The sequence below is a fragment of the Eschrichtius robustus genome, chromosome 18 (genome assembly GCF_028021215.1).
Source record: "Eschrichtius robustus isolate mEscRob2 chromosome 18, mEscRob2.pri, whole genome shotgun sequence".
Classification (NCBI taxonomy): domain Eukaryota; kingdom Metazoa; phylum Chordata; class Mammalia; order Artiodactyla; family Eschrichtiidae; genus Eschrichtius; species Eschrichtius robustus.
Genome location: NC_090841.1, coordinates 6,777,589 through 6,795,215, shown reverse-complemented (window position 1 = coordinate 6,795,215; position 17,627 = coordinate 6,777,589). Strand labels below are relative to the sequence as shown.

The window sequence follows — 17,627 nt, the reverse complement described above, 5'->3', positions numbered from 1 at the left end:
TGAATGCACAGTAAAAAAATAGCCACTGTCAATGTCCATTTCAACAGTATGTAGAAACGGGTGACACTGAGAGATATACTAAGACAAACACCAGTACAAACTTAATGGTTCCTCCGAAGCCTCCAAGATTCGTCCCAAGGTCATCCAGTGTTATTAAGACACCAAAGGAACCATAGTTATGCCATGTTCTCTTTGACCATCTCAGGAATTCATCAGTTTGTCTTATAGGGATGTTTTCCCACCTGATTTAAATTTTTCTTGGTGGATGGCTATAGTTGTCATGAAATTAAGTAAAACTGTGATAAAAATAGTAACATGGCACTTAAGCGATGCCAAAAAACTTGTTCTCATTCTTTTTTTGAAATCGAAGTATAGTTGATTTACAATGTTGTGTTAGTTTCTGGTGTACAGCAAAGTGATTCAGTTATACATATATACACACAAACATTTTTTTCATATTCTTTTTCATTATGGTTTATTACAGGATACTGAATATAGTTCCCTTTGCTATATAGTAGGACCTTGTTCTTTATATATATAGTAGTTTGTATCTGTTAATCCCAAACCCCTAATTTATCCCTCCCCCTGCCCCCTTTCCCCTTTGGTAACCATAAATTTCTTTTCTATGTCTTTGAGTCTGTTTCTGTTTCGTAGATAAGTTCATTTGTGTCATAGTTTAGATTCCACGTATCAGTGGTATCATGTGGTATTTGTCTTTCTCTGTCTGACTTACTGCTCTTAGTATGATCATCTCTAGGTCCATCCATGTTGCTGCAAATGGCATATTTCATTCTCTACTCTCATTATTAACAGAGGAATCAACCCCTCACCCACTCTGTGTTTCTTCTCTTTCTCCCTTCCTTTGTCTTACAAGAATCAATGCTCTGCTTCTGTTCCAAGGTTCGCCCTCCACATGGGATCGCGATCTCATTGTCTGCCACCCACCTGGGCACCTTGTTCCAACAGTTAACACCACCACACCCTTCAGCCTCTCTCCCCAGGCCACTCCCTCTCGCTCACAATTCCAACTAAGTCTGACCTCTCGCACAGGCTCTGAAAAACAAAACAACCCGCAGCCCTGCTTCCCCTGCGGCGAGCACCCAGGGCTCTCCTCCACTGGTGCATTTTTAGAAACAGCGGTTTATTCTCATTGCTTCCACTTCCTCACTTTTCATTCACTTCTCAGCCTTACTAAGACGTGACTTCCACCCCACGTTTTACTAAAATTGCTCATTCAGAACTAGGTTACCAACTGCTTCCTAATTTCCAATCCCAGCCTCTTTGCATTTTTCCTTGTCCTGTCTTCTGTGAGACAGACTTGACCATTTTCTACCTTGGAAGCTCCCCCTTCCTTAGACTCCAGCGCTACATTTTCCCAGTGGCCTCCACCCACCCACCCTGCAGTCTCCTGCCTCTTGCATGCGTCTTTCTTCAGTTACTCCTGAAATGTGGACACAAAGTCCTCTTCCTGACCCCTTCCTTACTCTGTCCTCCCTCTCCCGCCCTGACCCTGCTCATCCATTTGCACGGCTTCGACTCACATCTAGGTGGCAATGACTCCTACACTGACCTTCGGCTCCAGTCCCCATTTCTGCCCTTTGGAAATTTCGACCTGAATGTTCCCAAGGAACCTCAAACTCCGCACGTGTCCAATGACTGACTGTCCATCACTCGCCCCGCCCTACCAAGCATCCTCCAGCCCTCCCTACTGAGCAATCGGTCCCTGTAAACGATCTGAATCGCCCAAACTGATGACCTCTTTCTCTGACAGATACACATTCTACCGTTACCCCTTCTGGTAAACTCCTATTTATCCTGCAAAATTCAATTCAACTCACCTCATTTGGAAAATCTTTCCAGAGCCCCGACCTGCCCGAGCTGAGTTGGATAGCCCACTCACGTGCACTCTGCATGTCTATATCAAGTACGTCTCTCTTCCTGTTGTAATCACTGGTTTAACTCTCTGTATCCCCACAGAGTGGGGATAATGTTCTCACCTCAGAATTCTTCCTTTAGAAATATTAAGTATATGCTTAACAATTTGCTAAATTTCTGACATTATCATGACCACTCAGACTTCTCCACAATCACTACTGTGCTTGTGTTTTAAAATTGTTCCAATCAAGTTTACTTGTTCTTCAATATATATTACATTAACTTAATAGCCTACATTTTAAAATTTGGCAGGATTCAACCTGCCTTTTGAAAAAAATTACCAAAGAGGCACATTTACACAGTATGTTGAACTCTAAAATAAAATTTACTTTAATAAGCAGAATTCATCACAAAACTGAATATAAGTTGAGAAAAACTGTCTCAACTTAACTGATTGAACTTCTCTGGTTATTTATAGAATAAAGTATTCTCATCTAGTCTTTAAAAAACTTCTATTCTGACACTTTATCCCTATCAAAAAATATTATCGTTCTTTCAGGGTGCAATGGCTGACAAAAAACATCATGCTTTCAGCAACACTGGGTATAGTTATTTTCATGAAAACAAATTACATCCTGATATGTTGCATACAAGTTAACATTTTTTACATAATGTATTACATAATGCCATGAGAGATGTTTTTCAGAAAAAGGAACATAAAACATATATAAATCTACTAAAAAGGCAGTACAGAAAAGCACTATCTTTTTAACTCTTTAGATGTGAAGTATCTAATAATGAGTTGTTTTTATATACAATCTTAGGTCTCACTAGTACAGATTTTATGTCCACCTAAAGGGAGGTAACCGTCCTGCTGTTGTACTTGGAGTACTTAAATAGCATCCTGAGTTTCATAGCCAGGCCTGATGACAGTAAAACTTCATAGGTTTATGCATGACTGTGGAGTCAGAAAACCCTGTATACAAAAACACAGAAATTATGTAAGAAGTAAGGAAGTGCTTCGGTTTATTTATTTTTCAGCAGACAGAATCACATTAAGATCTGTAAGACTTTGGAACTTCCCTGCCAGTCCAGTGGTTAAGACTCCGTGCTTCCACTGCAGGGGTCACGGGTTCGATCCCTGGTCGGGGAACTAAGATCCTGCATGCCGCGTGGCACAACCAAAAAAACCAAAAAGATCTGTAAGACTTTAAGGGTCTTAGGAAAGAGTATTCATTTATAGCAAAGAAACTGTGTAAGAATATGCTTTGTGGGGTAGCATGTACTTATTGCACATCTGGTTCTTCTAAGCCACTTTAAAGCCATGATGCACGTAATGGTACTCACAGAGCCAACACAGGAGTGGAAACAACAGGAATTCTTCCCCAAGTTTAAGTCACAGGTTTACTTGTCTATAGGAGACCTAAGTGTTTTCCTACCTAAGAACTGAAAAAAATACAGTGTATGCAGTTCACATATCAAACCAGATCTTAGGATTCAGAAGGAGGGACATCACTTGAGTTTGGAAATGTGAACGCTAAATTACGGGCTGCAGCGTTGAGGGCTGTTCCTACCTCCTGCTCTCATTGCCAGTGTGATGCCGCTCAGAGCCTCGAGTGACCATGTAAAATAAAGATCCAAGAATAACCAAGGTTAAGAGTGACAGAGAATCCCAATGTGCTGAATATGTGATGCCAGGCACAAAATTAAACACAAACTGCAAACAAAATACAACCATATACAGAAACATTTTAAAAGTATTCTTAAAGTAATAACAAAAAACCCCCAAACAACCATTATAGTCTGAAACTAAAAGAGCAAACACAAAAGAGAAAGTTTTCTCATTAGCTACAACAAATATCATCTGATGTCAACAATCTCTGATGAATATGTAAAAGAAACTTCACCCATAAAGATTTAATTGATATGGAAACTGCCATAAACAATTACAAAATGAAACAAAATATAAAAAACTAATGTTTTCAGAAATTGTACAACAACCAGCCCAGGAATGTGATCCTTTGGAGGAGGAAAACCAATGAGGCGAGCCTTATCACTGCCAATCTCACTGCCTGGGGGCACCATCCATGCCAGAGCCCAGGAGGGAGGAACTCAGAGAGAGTCTGTCCATCACAGTGAGTTGAAGACACAGAGATCAAAGTTTGGAGAGTCAGAGGCAGTGAGAATGCGTGGGGCAAAGGGAAGGGAGATATGCAGACAAACTGTCCCCTTAGAGCGTGCTCTCAACCCGGCACTCAGAGAGGTCCTGTTTACACAAAACTCAGATCACACTGCCCTACTTCCAAAGCCTCCGATGGTCTTCTCACTCAGACTAACAGTCACATCCTTACGACCTTCTTAGGCCTTCTGCAAGTTCCCTCAATGCCAGCCACCCGTCTACTCTCATCCCCAACCACTCTCCCCAGCCTCCCTGGCCTTCCTGCCACCCCAGGGCCTTTGCACTGGCTCTTCCCGCCCTCCCGTCCTTTGGGGACTGGCTTAAAGGTCATCTCTCAGGGAGGCCTTTTCCAACCATCGTATTTAAAATTGGAATCTCCCTCCTTCCTGTCCCAAATCCCAAATTCCCCCTTCTCTAATGTTTCATTTTCTTCAATACTAGTTATTTCTCTCAATAGCCCATGTGCTTTATTTATTTACTAAAAAAAAAAAAAAAAAAGTTTGCCTACCCCCATCCTAAAATTCTAAAACAGGCGCAAGGATTTTTGCCTGTTGTCACTGCTTTATGCCCACACCTAGAACAATGCTGACATGTAACAGTCCCACAGTACTAATCGTTGAATGAGTGACTGAACACATAACTGACCTGTAGCAACTATGTAACAGCAGGTAGATCCATCATAATATACATATATCATGGGAACCATTAAAAAATAATTTGATTTTTTATAGAAGCGCTTACCAAGAAAACAACTAACCATTAAGACCATCAGTTATTACCCGAGTAAATGACAAGTCACAAAATGGCAAACAGGTTAAAAAAAAAGTTCCCTTCCACTAATAATAAAAGAAATGCAATAATAATGATAGTAGTAGGAGTTAATAATAATGGTAATACCCAATACTGGCAAGGGTGTGGCAAAGAGAAGCACTTTCAAGAAACTCTAGTGTGGGGCTTCCCTGGTGGCGCAGTGGTTGAGAGTCTGCCTGCCAATGCAGGGGACGCGGGTTCGAGCCCTGGTCTGGGAAGATCCCACATGCCGTGGAGCGGCTGGGACCGTGAGCCACAACTACCGAGCCTGCGCGTCTGGAGCCTGCGCTCTGCAGCAAGAGAGGCCGCGATAGTGAGAGGCCCGCGCACCGCGATGAAGAGTGGCCCCCGCTCGCCGCAGCTAGAGAAAGCCCTGGCACAGAAACGAAGACCCAACACAGCCAAAAATTAATTAATTAATTTTTTTTTAAAAAATGGTGATTGTTTCTGTTAAAAAAAAAAGGAGAGGCATTCATAGGTTAGACAGTTACCATCATTTTATGCGATTACTATTTAAAAGGACAGCAGGAAAAAGCAGTCCCTGCTGCACTGGTTACCTGCAGGGTCGGAGCTGTAGAGGCTGGCAGCTGCCGCTAGGGTTCCTGGTGGGTGAATGGCGCTCGCTGAAGACCTCTGGCTCGCGATCAGGATCCTACTCCTAGCAGATGGCAAACGTGACATCGCACCCAATCCCAGCTGGGGCTTAAGGAGCATGGCCGATCGATAGAAAGCTGGAGGAACTTCGTAGTGGGTATAGGCAGGAGGACAAAATTCTTCTTTTCCAGGGCGTTCTGTAACCTATGATAAATGACCAGAAGATCAGAGAACCGCACGTCACAGGATGAGTGCTGAACCTGGTCCGGAGACCAAGGCTCCAACAGTGACCACTCTGGAACCACCGAGCTGCTCCATCACCCATCTCTTACCTTCTCTGGGCCCAATGTCTTCACCCCTAAGTTGACAACAACTGGATGATCCCTTAGGTCTATGCTGGTTTTAATACTCTATGAAATCTACATTTCGCCGGGAGGAAAAAGAATTCCCTCCAACAGATTTTTAAATTTGACCACTACAAAATCATTGGAATTTGTGCAGGTAGTTAATCTATAAACAAAAAATGTCAATGACGCAAGGAAAGAATTTAGCAAATATTCATGGAACTATGACAGGCTCATTATTCCTAAGGAGAAAAGGCACAGTTTTCCTGGTGACCTAGTCTTACAGTAAGTTGATGAACTTTACCAATTTATGTTAAGTCTTTATTAGGCTACTTAGGAAATAAAATATGAATTGTTAATGAGGGGGAAAAGGTTATTTGGAAGAATAGAGAAGTTAATGGAAAGATGTGTTTTCAGGCTTCTACATTCTTTTTACATAATTAAAAATGAGAGACTGTGAATTACCTCTGATTGTCTTCCCTAGTAAGGTGTTGCCTCCAGGAATGTCTGAGCAAGTTTCACTAGAATGGAAGTTTTGGGGCAGAGTCTTGCTGACTGCTGAATTCATAGCACCTAGAACAATGTCTAGCACAGAGCTGAAATCAACAAACATCTATTAAATAAAGGAATCATGTTTCATTCTTTCCTGAATCTAACAACATAACATCATGTTACCATTGCCTGTGATGAACAGTTTGGATTAGAATACAATTGATGGCTACCTTTTATATATGCAATTCTGTATTCACAAAGCCTGTTCATAGCATCAGTGTTTCTTCATGTTAAAAGTAAAAAAAGAAAAGAAAAAAAAAAGACAACAAAATAATATTATTTCCTTTAAGTTAAAAAAAAAGTGCCAGAGGCTATGTATGAAAAGACATAGATGTTAACTAACCCTGCTCTAAATCATAATACATTTTACGTGTCAAACCTCTATCTATTCAGGAATCACAGGCATTTAACAATATTCTTTAATAGGGGCTATAAAGCTTTGATCCAGGCTGTTGAAGAGATAAACCCTTCATTTAATACTCTTTTACTGTTGAAATAGATACAAAGTACTCCTTAAACTGATGTTACTGAAACAAAAGATGAGGCCTTTAAAGTTTTATCATAATCACATTGTAAAATATGCATGATTGCTATAGTATGTAGATAGAATTCAGGCCCCAGCAAATTATATTCCTGTGAAAGAACATTCTACATCTGCTCTCTGATAACATTTTTACCATTTTCTACTTACTCTCTTACTGTCAATCTTTGGTTTTTCTATTATACTCATATTTGCTTGATTTTTTTTATTTTAGTGTCTAAATGTTTGGTGTCATTGCTCATCGCTTTTAGCAGGTGCTCCCATGAAGAAATTATTATCATTTCTAACCTACATCTGTCAGGTTTTTAGGATTGCAATGTCTTATCTCAGTAATTACTCTGTTCTTTCAAACTGTATAGGTTTCAGGGGTCAAAATCCATCATTCCATCATTTGAAAACGACCTTAACAATTTCAGGAACCTCAATGCCTGCCATTTTGTTGGGTAATTTGTCCCTGGTAAGATAACAAATTCTTTGAAAAGGTGAAAAGTACTCCTTAGATGCCTAATCTACACATTTTTAATAAAACAAGAGAGTCTACAAAAAGCTTCACACTCTTTTCTTTCATCTTTATTGACAGAACACAGCAGGTATCACTGTACAGTCATAAACACAGAGAGATTAACTCCAAATGGGTTTTTTCCCTCTTTCTCTAATGCAGTAGTTTCAGAGAAATAATTCTGAAACTAAAGAATCCTTGTGATTTCAAACAAACTCCTAAAATCCATCAAGGCACACACCACAAGCAACTAAGTTCTTACCAGACTGTCCCTCTTCCTATCTGCCCTGTCCTGTTCTCAGGGGATGGCAGGCTGGGGAGACAATGGGGCAAATGCAGAGGCTTCACTGAGAAGCTACTGCAAGGAGAGGGCTTGTGACGGCTCATTTTGTCAACGTGATGGGCCACGCCACCCAGATATGTGGTTAAAGATTATCCTAGATGTTTCTCTAGTGCTGTTTTTCAGATGAGATCAACATTTAATTCAGTAGACCTTGAATAAAGCAGATTACTCTTCATCATGTGGGTGGGCCTCGTCCAATCAGTTGAAGGCCTTAATAGAAAAAGATCTCCCAGCAGACGGCTTTTGAATTTAAACTGCAGCATCAACTCTTCCCTAGGTCTGCAGCCTGCCAGCCCACCCTGCATATTTTGGACTTGCCAGTCTCCACAACTCCATGAAGCAATTCCTTAAAGTCTCAATAGATAGAAAGATACATACATACATACATACATACATATACATACCTGTGTATACAATCTGTTTCCCTGGAGAACTCTGACAGGTACAGTGTCCTACAGTGATGGGGTGGTACCAGGGAGGAGGAGCAGAGTTCAGCCCTAATCACACACCTGTATGCTGTAAGCACACAACCTCACCGGGTCCTCTCACTCTTGCTCCCTTCCCCCCACTTACACCAGTAATTAAAAGGGTTCCCCCAAGAAGTCAATAGGAGGGAGTGTCCCAGAGGCCTCAGGATAGCTGAGAGCAGAAAGCAGTCTAAACAAGTCAGCCTATTTTATCCTCCTGGCATGACTAGACCCACGATGACCTTCAGAGCCACTTCGGGGGCTGAACACAGGAGGGGGACTCTCTGGGTTACACCAAGTCACAGTTACAGGAGCAAAGGGCAAAGGCCAGCCCATTCTCCACTTGTGATTAGAGACTACCGCAGAAATGAGCCCAGCACAACCCCTGGGGCTTCTCTGCTCTATCCTGCAGCCTGAGGAAAGGACCTGGGCCTCGAATGCTCTGATTACAGCAGGAAATGGTCCTCAGAGCGGCTGGTGCACAGTGGGACTGCTGTCCCCACACCAACGGGGTCTCTCCAAACCCCTCAGCACTACTAAAGCCACACAAACACTCATACTATCCCACTTCCTGAAGACTTGGGGTGGCTTCTACAGGATTTAGAGAATATTTGGGGGGGATGTGCATCTAATATAGACATTACTGTATATTTTATGGAGAGAGTGGAAGCAACAAAGAAGGGAAACATACATAAAAAAATTAAGAAGGGTCAAAGAGATAGAACAGTAACAGGATTTTTGCCTACATCTCCAAATAAAGTTTCTCTCACAATTGTGTTTTGCAGAGAAAAATCTAGGGTATCTTTTTGTTTGGGGCGGGGAGGGTACAAAATTACTTTATTTAACGAACTGTTACAAATGAAAGTCTCCAATGAAGTGATCATTGAACAGAGACCTAAAGAACATGAAGGAGAAAGCCATTCAGATATCTGGGAGAAGAATATTCTGAGCAGAGGGAAGTGCAAAGGCCCTGAGGCAGCAGAGGGAGAGAGAGAGTGAAGGCAGGAGAGGTGGTCGGGAAGTAAAGGAGCCAGATCGAGTGCATCCTAACAGCTGAGCATCCTATAGGCTCCAGCCCGTGCTCTGAGTGGCCTGAGCAGACGTGGAGGGTGTCAGGGAGAGAAATGATCTGATGCTGCTTTCCTCTTAATTGATCACTGGCTGCCATGAGACTGCGTCCAGAGAAAACCTCCCTTCTGAGCTCTGGGAGGACAACTCGCCATAGCACCCCAGTACTGAGAGGGGCCACACAGTGAGGAAACTGGGCGGGTCTGGGTGAGCACCGCAGTGCTGTCCTTGTTTTGTTGCCTTGGATGAGTGACTCAAAGCTCTCCGAGTCTGCTTCCTCATCTGGGCAATGATAAGAACCACAATCCTGCCCTCCAGAGTATCACTGCAAGGATTAGTGAAGACCGGCGAAGATTAAACGTGATGTTACGTGGGCCCAGTGCATAGTAGACACTCAACTAAATGCTAGCTGTAATTACTGTTTTGACCTAAAACACAGCCCATGCCACTGTACTCTTGACACGGACGAATACAAGATTCTCCCATAAGGGAAGTACTCCCCCTCAGAGGATGAAGTCTGACTAATTTGAACAATATATTTATTTTGGATTTTTTTCCATTGACCTAATTTATAGAAGAATTATGCTCACTTATTTAAACAAGGAAGCCAATTTGAATGCATACGTATCTAACTTCTATGGATTACGTCAGGGAGAATTTAAATGACCCTCTTCAGACGTTAGCTCCATCTCATGCTGGTCATCAAACTCTTCTAATCGCAAGTGTCCATTTGCCTACGACCTCCTCTAGCTAAAAACATCCATTTCTGTACAAGTGCATCCGTCAGAATCTGCAATTTGCTAAGAGAGGAAATTCTGTTTGCACAATTCATCGAAAATACACAACAAACTTTAGGATGTTCAACTTATAGACCGTATCACAGTGACATTCCCTTACCTCCTGTAAAAACTTTTCACTCATTTGACTGAAGGGGTGTCCCGGGGGCTTGATCCCAGACACCACGAGTCCAGAGCTGAACACGCGGGGCCTCTGCAGGTCTGGCTTGAACTTGTCGTAGAGGCTGGCGGCCGGCTTCAGGTCTCCACCTGCCGCCTTCTCCTCTTTGGGGAGAGGCACGTTACACGGGGGCGGGGCATAAGGTAGCCCCACAGGAACCAGAGACGTGTCCACCTGGCCGAGGGCCTGAGGGCTCCTGCGGATGTAGGTGATGATCTTGGGCCTCACGTGCTTGGGCTTGGGCATAACGATGGGCCGGGGATCCACCCTTTCCTCCGTCTTTTCAACCTGGGGGCCCTCCGTTCCCTCCTGTGAGGCGGGTGTGTCCTCGGGACGGGTGAGGCCAGGCTTGGGGATCCCACCAGGGCAGGGGTTCTTGTCAGGCACTTTCAGGGAAGCGTGTGACAACCTGGAGCTGTTGGCAGAAGGTGGGGCGGCCGGGGGCACCCCCGCATCCACATTCAAGGCGCCCAAGTCCGGAAAACGGCTGCTGGGTTGCATGGGCTGGCGGGCCACATTCACAGTTGTCTCTGGGTGGAGGGGCGCGGGGACTCCGGGAAGAGAATCTGCTCTTGCTTGGGGGGCGCTTTCAGTCTTCACTGCAGTCTCTAGACGGTTCCTAGTCTCAGCCACGGATGTAGCAATCTCTGTGCTTTCCCCGGCTTCTGAGCTGCTGCTTGGAGGGTCGGGGGGCTCGGGGACCCCAGTTCCGCTCTCTCCAACAGAACCATCTGAATTAAAAACCGTAGCGCCGTCCCCGTTCCCACCGCCCAGGACCCCTCTCTCCTCACTGGCACCCGAGGGCCTGCTGTCAGTCAAATCACCAGGAACAAAAGCGACGTGACCCTCCCTGGGTGAAACGCTGCTGGATGGGGTTTCACCCGGTCTCCTAGCTGCGCCTGGTGAACTTCTGCCCGTGGGCTGACGCTCAGCAGCTCCCGAGGAAGCAGGGCCCGGCTTGGGCGTGGTCTGCAGAGACCCCTCCTCACCTCTCTTTTCCCGCTCGCCCCTGCCTCTTCCCACACCCGGCGGCTGGGGACCGCTGCGTGCAGCAGCCGACGCTTCTTGCTGTGCCTCCTCTGTACACGGCTCCTTTCTCCCTAGGGGTGACACGCCGTCCTCCTGAGGACACTCCAGCCCCTCCGCCGGGGTGGACTTGAACTCCTGCACGGCCCTGAGCGGGACAAGTTTCAGCTCCACCTTGGGCTCGGGCTTTCCCTCACCTGACTGTGCTTCTGGCTTCCTCAGGGCGTCTTTCGAGGCTGGAGAGGAACTGGGGGCGCACTCCGGGTGGGCAGAAGGCTCTGTGCTCTGGGTGCTAACGTTGGGTACCTGTCCCCCATCCGGCTGGGTCTCTGAGGGGGTGGTCTCCTTGATTACTGAGGTAGATGGTTTAGGATGACGTGAGCTCTTTCCCTCTGAGGTACCATCAGCTGGAAGACAAGCCAGCCCTGGAGAAGGGGCTGCCCCCGTCTTCTGCGGCCCCTCCCCGCCACTGGGTACCAGACAGGGGGCTTCTGGGGACCCCAGCACTGCAGGCTGTGGAAGCGGCCAGGCCAGGCCCCCAGCCCACTCCTTGGTAAGCATGCCCCCCGCTACAGCAGAGCTGCCGGCTCTCTCCAAAGAATGCCTCCTCAATTCCTCATTGTCAAGGGTCTTGGCCAACTTATCCTTGGGAACACGCCAGGGAACGTCAACCTCCCTCTGAGCCGAAACCTCTGGGCCGGCCTCACCTGTGACAGTCCTCCAACTTGGCTGACCTTGTCCCTGAAGACCCCGAGGGGCCTGCAGGGGACCTGTGCCTCTCTCCAGCATGGGCTCTTCATTCCGTTCTCTCTGAGCCATCGGAGAAAATTTAAAATCCTTCAGGCTGGCAGGGCCAGCCTGAGATGCCTTCGAAAAGCCCTGAAGGGGGTGAAACTCCTTCTGGACACGGGTACTACTTTCTGGCCCCCTTGAATTTGCATTTCCAATTTCATCTGTCAGGGCACATGTCACAGGCTCACCAGGAGAGGGGCTGACCTCCAACATGATGGGGTTGGCGTTGGTGTCTCCCAGACGTAGGACGCTCTCGTTACTGTTTTTCACTCCATTTCTGTGGTCCCGTAACTCAGGGTAACATGATTTCTTAGGAGCCGCTGGGACACTCATTTTCCAGCCTTCAGTGGGGGCTGCCTGCCATGCAGTCCTCCTTAATGGGAAGGGGCTTCCTTCAAGCTGCTACCCGGTGAACAGGGAATTCTCAAGCCGCTTGTTGGCCCCTGACAGCATCACTGGGCGATCCTGCCTTCATCATTTTCAGAGCAGTTTTGAAACTGGGCATTGTCTTGATACACAGCAGGATGACTTATCTGTCAGGTTCACAGCTGAACGAGAGCCAATTAGCCCATGAGACCTAGAGAGAAATAAAAAGAAAAGCGCGCTAGATTGACAGATGTAGACCCTCGGGAGAAAAAAGAAGCATGGTAAACACAGATTTATTCCTCACTTTCTTACTATTACTTCATTCACTCAATCCAGGTACTATTTCTCAAAAGCCTTCTAGACAGAGGCTCCTGCTGGCCAAATATGGGGAACTGTAACATCAAAACGATTTATGTCAGAAGTGGATTATAAATATATATTAAATCTTAAATTCGTATTTTAAAAATTCACAAGTTCATACTGATACTGATTAAAAAGAGCAGAGGAGAAAGGAAGGCTCTTCTTCACAGAATACCAACTAATATACAAAAAATAAGACAATTAGAAAAATCACCACTTTGTATTCACCAGAGTAATAATTATCTTGGATGAGGGATGCCAATGGTTGCTAAAATCACTGAGTGCAAAACTGTTGGGGAACAGGATATTTACAGAATCTTAAAGCACGACCCTCCGGATTACTTTATTTCTTACAAAGGAAAATTTCATCTGTACAATGGAGAAAGCTGGTAGACACCACCAAATTTAACATCACCATTATGGAAAGTGCTATCATGTGCTCCTGATGTTAGGTAGTTCTCAGGCCTCACATCCCCTGTGAGAGTATCCCTGCTGTAAATGTTCAACCTGAGTTTAATCATGAGGAAATAATCAGGCAAATTTAAATTGACGGGCATTCTACAAAATAGCTGGGCTAAACTTGCCCCCCAAAACACCAATGGATATCTGCACACAATGCATGATCCTTGACTGGATCCTGGATTTTTTAAAAAGTTAGCAGAGAACATTGGGACAATTCAAGATTTAAATATGGACAATCTATTGGGTAAAGGTATTTTATCAATGTTAACCTTCTTGGGTGTGTAACAATATCACAATTATACCAGAGATAATCTGTGTTCCTGGAAGATACATGATATTAAACATGACATGCTTTTTAACATGACATGTTGTCTGTAACTTACTCTCAAACAGTCAGCAAAGAGAAAAATATGTGTGTGTGTGTGTGTGTGTGTGTGTGTGTGTGTGTGTGTGTGTGAAAGATATAGGTGATCCACTCGACTACACCTGCAACTTTTGCATAGGTTTGACACTTTTCAAAATAAAATGTTGGAGGAAATTCTAGTAGCCTGCGAGTCCTGGATGATCCAGCCCCTACATACCTTTCTAGCCTCATTCCCTCTCATCCTTTTCTTTCCTAGGCTGCAGCCACACTCCTCATTCCTCACGTTACCATGTTCCTTTCTCCCTGCTTCAGGGCCTTTGCACATACCCTTCCATCTGCATGAAATGTGGAATCCTCCCCTGACCTCACCCAACAAACTCCCGTTTAGTCTTCAGTTTGCAGCTTAAATGCCACTTCCTCCAGGAAGCCTTCCTGATCCACTAGATCAGGTCTTTCTATGATGAACTTTCAAAACCCTATATTTTTACTTAAAAAAAAAAAAACTCCAAATGTGCTAGGCATCAAAGAAAATATTGTTAAATACCTGGCACATACATATACCTATCTATCTATCTATGTATATGGCACTTAATATGTACTCTCAGCATGAGTGAATGAATCCATGACAAGATGACTGATGAAGATCAATGTTATTTCTTCCCTCACAGAGATTAAACTCTAATAAAGTATTTAAATTTCTACCAAAGTAGCCTCACAGATCATCAGTAAACCACTCAAGGCTAACATTGTTTTATCCACTACTATGAATGCATTCATTAGGCCCTGGGGATGGGAGAGTTTAAAAGTAACAAGGTTCTGCCTCGTACCCAATTCCCCCAGTGGGGAATCAAAGTGAAGAGCCGCCTTCCACGCCTTCCTCTGCTTTGTGCAAACATGCACGAGTGCACACCCACATTACACGGGAGACTGTTACGTTTCTACCAAAATAGGTTACATGGCAACCCAGTTGTCTTCCCGTCATCATTGTTTCATATGCTACTTCACACATTCAAAAGAGTGTGTGTGTGTGTGTATATATCCACACACACACGTATATTTGTACATATACTAAACATGTGCATGTGTATATATACCATATATGTATATCTACATATATGTATATTTGTATGTATCTATTATAAAACAAAATAACATAATAAACAAGAAAACCAAAGGACTGAAACATCACCAATAACTTTTCACTTGGCAGCCTCCCATGGGCACCCCTAAGTACTCAGCTGATGGAGCTCTCTTTTCCTTTCATTTGTTTGCATCTGTACAAAAGCATGTACGTTTTCCATAATGACATCATTTCCTATAAGCTGGATTTTGGTCAGTTATTTTTTTTTTATTTCCCCCTTCTTCCTCCTCCCCCCCCCCACCCCCACCGCACAAGGCACAGTGACATCCTGATCTAGGTCTTTCCATTCCTTTCCCCATGTTTGTAGAATCCTGTCCAAATACACACACCTGTGCACAGGTTTGCGCTTTCCTCTCCCTGTTGTGCCGCACTTCCGTTCTGTCCCTGTCGCACTCAGGTCCTCATCCTCCCACCCCCTTCAGCACCGTCTCCTGCTTTCTTTTTCTCCTTCTCTGCCTTCTTCCAGGCCTGTCTTCGGTAGGCCAGTGGTACCCCCAGGTCTAGCTTCAAGCCTAACCAAGGTGCTGACACTCTGATCCCAGCCTCCGTTCCCTGATACAGAGGGGAGTCTCAAAGCATCTATATTTCTTTCATTACTCAGTTTTCAAGGTGTTTTCCTTGTGCCTCTGGGCAGAAATACAAAAAGCATGTAGGCAAATCATTAAGACAGCAGTTTAAAAGAACACCGTGCTCTCTGGGTCGGGAAATGGGCGTCCTGGAAAGTCATGGAGAGCAAGACATTCCATAAATGTGAGTCAACCAGACAAAGTAAGCATCTCTAATTCTCTGTGGGCAGAATTATAAGCATGAAGCCAAGAGCCCTCTTGGGTTTGAACTATCGAGGCTGGCAGAAGGAAATAAATGCATTCTTCTCAGCAGTGACAAACCAAACCGGAGCATCAGACACTGCAATCCACAATGTGATTGCTAGAGAGTGACAAGCAGGTGTAAAATCTTGCTAGAAAGAGCTGCACCTTAATATTTAAGAATTACATAACAGATGTTCTCTGTCAGTAAACAATGAACATTGCTCATTGGAAAGAGGATGGAAAGCTAGAACCTTCTAGGGGCCGAGTATTATTCTCAGCACTAATACATGTTTGTAAATTTTAAGTTTTAAATTGTAATTACTTTTACTTAATTTTTAATTTTAATTTAAGTTAAACTATTTAATATTTGTAATGGCCTCCAGAAACAGATCTTCACATCTCCTTGCTTTTTTTCTCTCTCTCTCCAGGTAAGGAAATGAAAACACAGAGAGGGTAACATTCCCAAAGTCACACAGCTAAGATGTGACAGAGCAGGGATAGAGGTAGGAAAGTAAAATTCATGCAGAAAGTGGAAGCTGTAAAAGAAAAGCTGCCTATTGGTGAAATTATACTGATCACAAGGAAGAATAAAAGGAAAAGTCACTATCATAAGAACAAGGATAGAAAAGCAAAACCAGAAACCAAAAAAGGATAGGAAGCTCACACAAGACAGGAAAAGCAAATTTTAAAACCTTCTTCAATTATAAAAGGCAAAATTAGATACAGGAGGTAATGCTTCCTGTTTCCTTCCCTTCTTGCCCAGCTTCACTCCTCCCCCCTCGAGTGCCACTGTTTCACCAGAAGACAGTCACAGAATCTACACGGGCAAGAGGTTTTTTCTGGATCTGGATTTCACTCTAGGGTACTCTACTGAGATAAACATCCCCCCCCACCCCAGTATAAACATGATCGTAAAAATCCAGACTTATAATACAGGAGTGTGTGATTGAACAAAAAATGCAATTATGTCAACCAACTGTGCCGGCCCTGCCCCGCTTAAGGTGCATTTTCCCAGGGTGTGGCGTGTAGCTTTCATATGCTTCACATTCATGGCTGTCAAAAGTTACAAACAATGGCCTTAGCAGTAAATGGCAACCTATCCTGGAAAATAATCCATTAACTAAGTCCTAGGTCCAAAGGGAGTCTAATGATTTTCTAGGCTCATAGCCTATCTCATACGTAATAATCTTCCAAGTAGCACCCCCCTGTCACTAGGGTGAAAACCTATTTGTCCAGTAAGGAACTCAGATTCTCCTCAGCTGGAACAGCTCTTAAAAACTCCCAACACCTAAGCACACACACTAGGGAGCCCGACGTGCCACTTACCCGGGGTGCTCAGAGCCGCACACAATTATCAGTGCTGGGTGCATCATCCAGGGTCATGTGACAACAAGACTTCCATTCTCTTAGTTATACCTCTAGCCACACCATCTAAGAACATGACAGCTTCATACAAATCCTGTTGATTCCATATCATCCACAGAATGCCAAAGCATCTTATGAATTACTCCTAAACTACACTAACTCAATCCTAGAAATGTGCAAGTGGCTTTTAGCACCCACGGTAGGACTATAAAAACACATGTCTTGAACTGCATCTTGCTGGTCTACGTCCCTTGTTCAACCCTATTTCAAACTTTTTGGGCCCACCCTCAATTTTTCATCCCAAATATTTGCAATCCATTCTGTTTTCATACCATCTTGGAAGAGGTAAGCGCACCTTCCAGGTTATCATTCATTCACTGATGCCAGAGTCAGCAGAACAGGCAGGGGGGGCAGAGCACAGCACCTGGAGCAGGGAGAAGTAACCCCTCACCTCCTCGTCAGCACCCCGTGGGCGTCCACAGGTGCTCCTCCACCCAGCAGGCCCCGCAGTCACTGAGCACACCCCATCTTGTCCACAAGGACGTCGTAAGGCGACATACTTTGTCAAGCGTGTTACTGAGATAATTATCACTTCACCTCCCACCCAAAAGAAAAAGAGAAGACGAAAATGAAGAAAGAAAAGAAAATGAAGCCGTTATCCCATGACCTGTTCTCCATGCTACCCTGCATTCTCCTAAGGACCGCTGTTTATT

The 17,627-nt window shown here is 44.4% G+C and overlaps 1 protein-coding gene across 3 annotated transcripts in view; it reads right to left on the bottom strand.

The window, feature by feature from the left end:
* The window catches only part of MTUS2 (microtubule associated scaffold protein 2), a 325,841-nt gene extending 313,313 nt beyond the window's left edge, over window positions 1–12,528 (bottom strand). For all 3 annotated transcript variants that reach the window (XM_068526669.1, XM_068526670.1, XM_068526671.1), the window contains exons 1-2: window positions 10,170–12,528; window positions 5,422–5,662 (exon numbers count right to left, since the gene is read on the bottom strand). In XM_068526669.1, the coding sequence (XP_068382770.1) occupies window positions 5,422–5,662; window positions 10,170–12,380 (2,452 nt within the window). In that variant the 5' untranslated portion in view covers window positions 12,381–12,528. The remainder of the gene's footprint in view (window positions 1–5,421; window positions 5,663–10,169) is intronic.
* Between the last annotated feature and the right edge of the window lie 5,099 nt (window positions 12,529–17,627).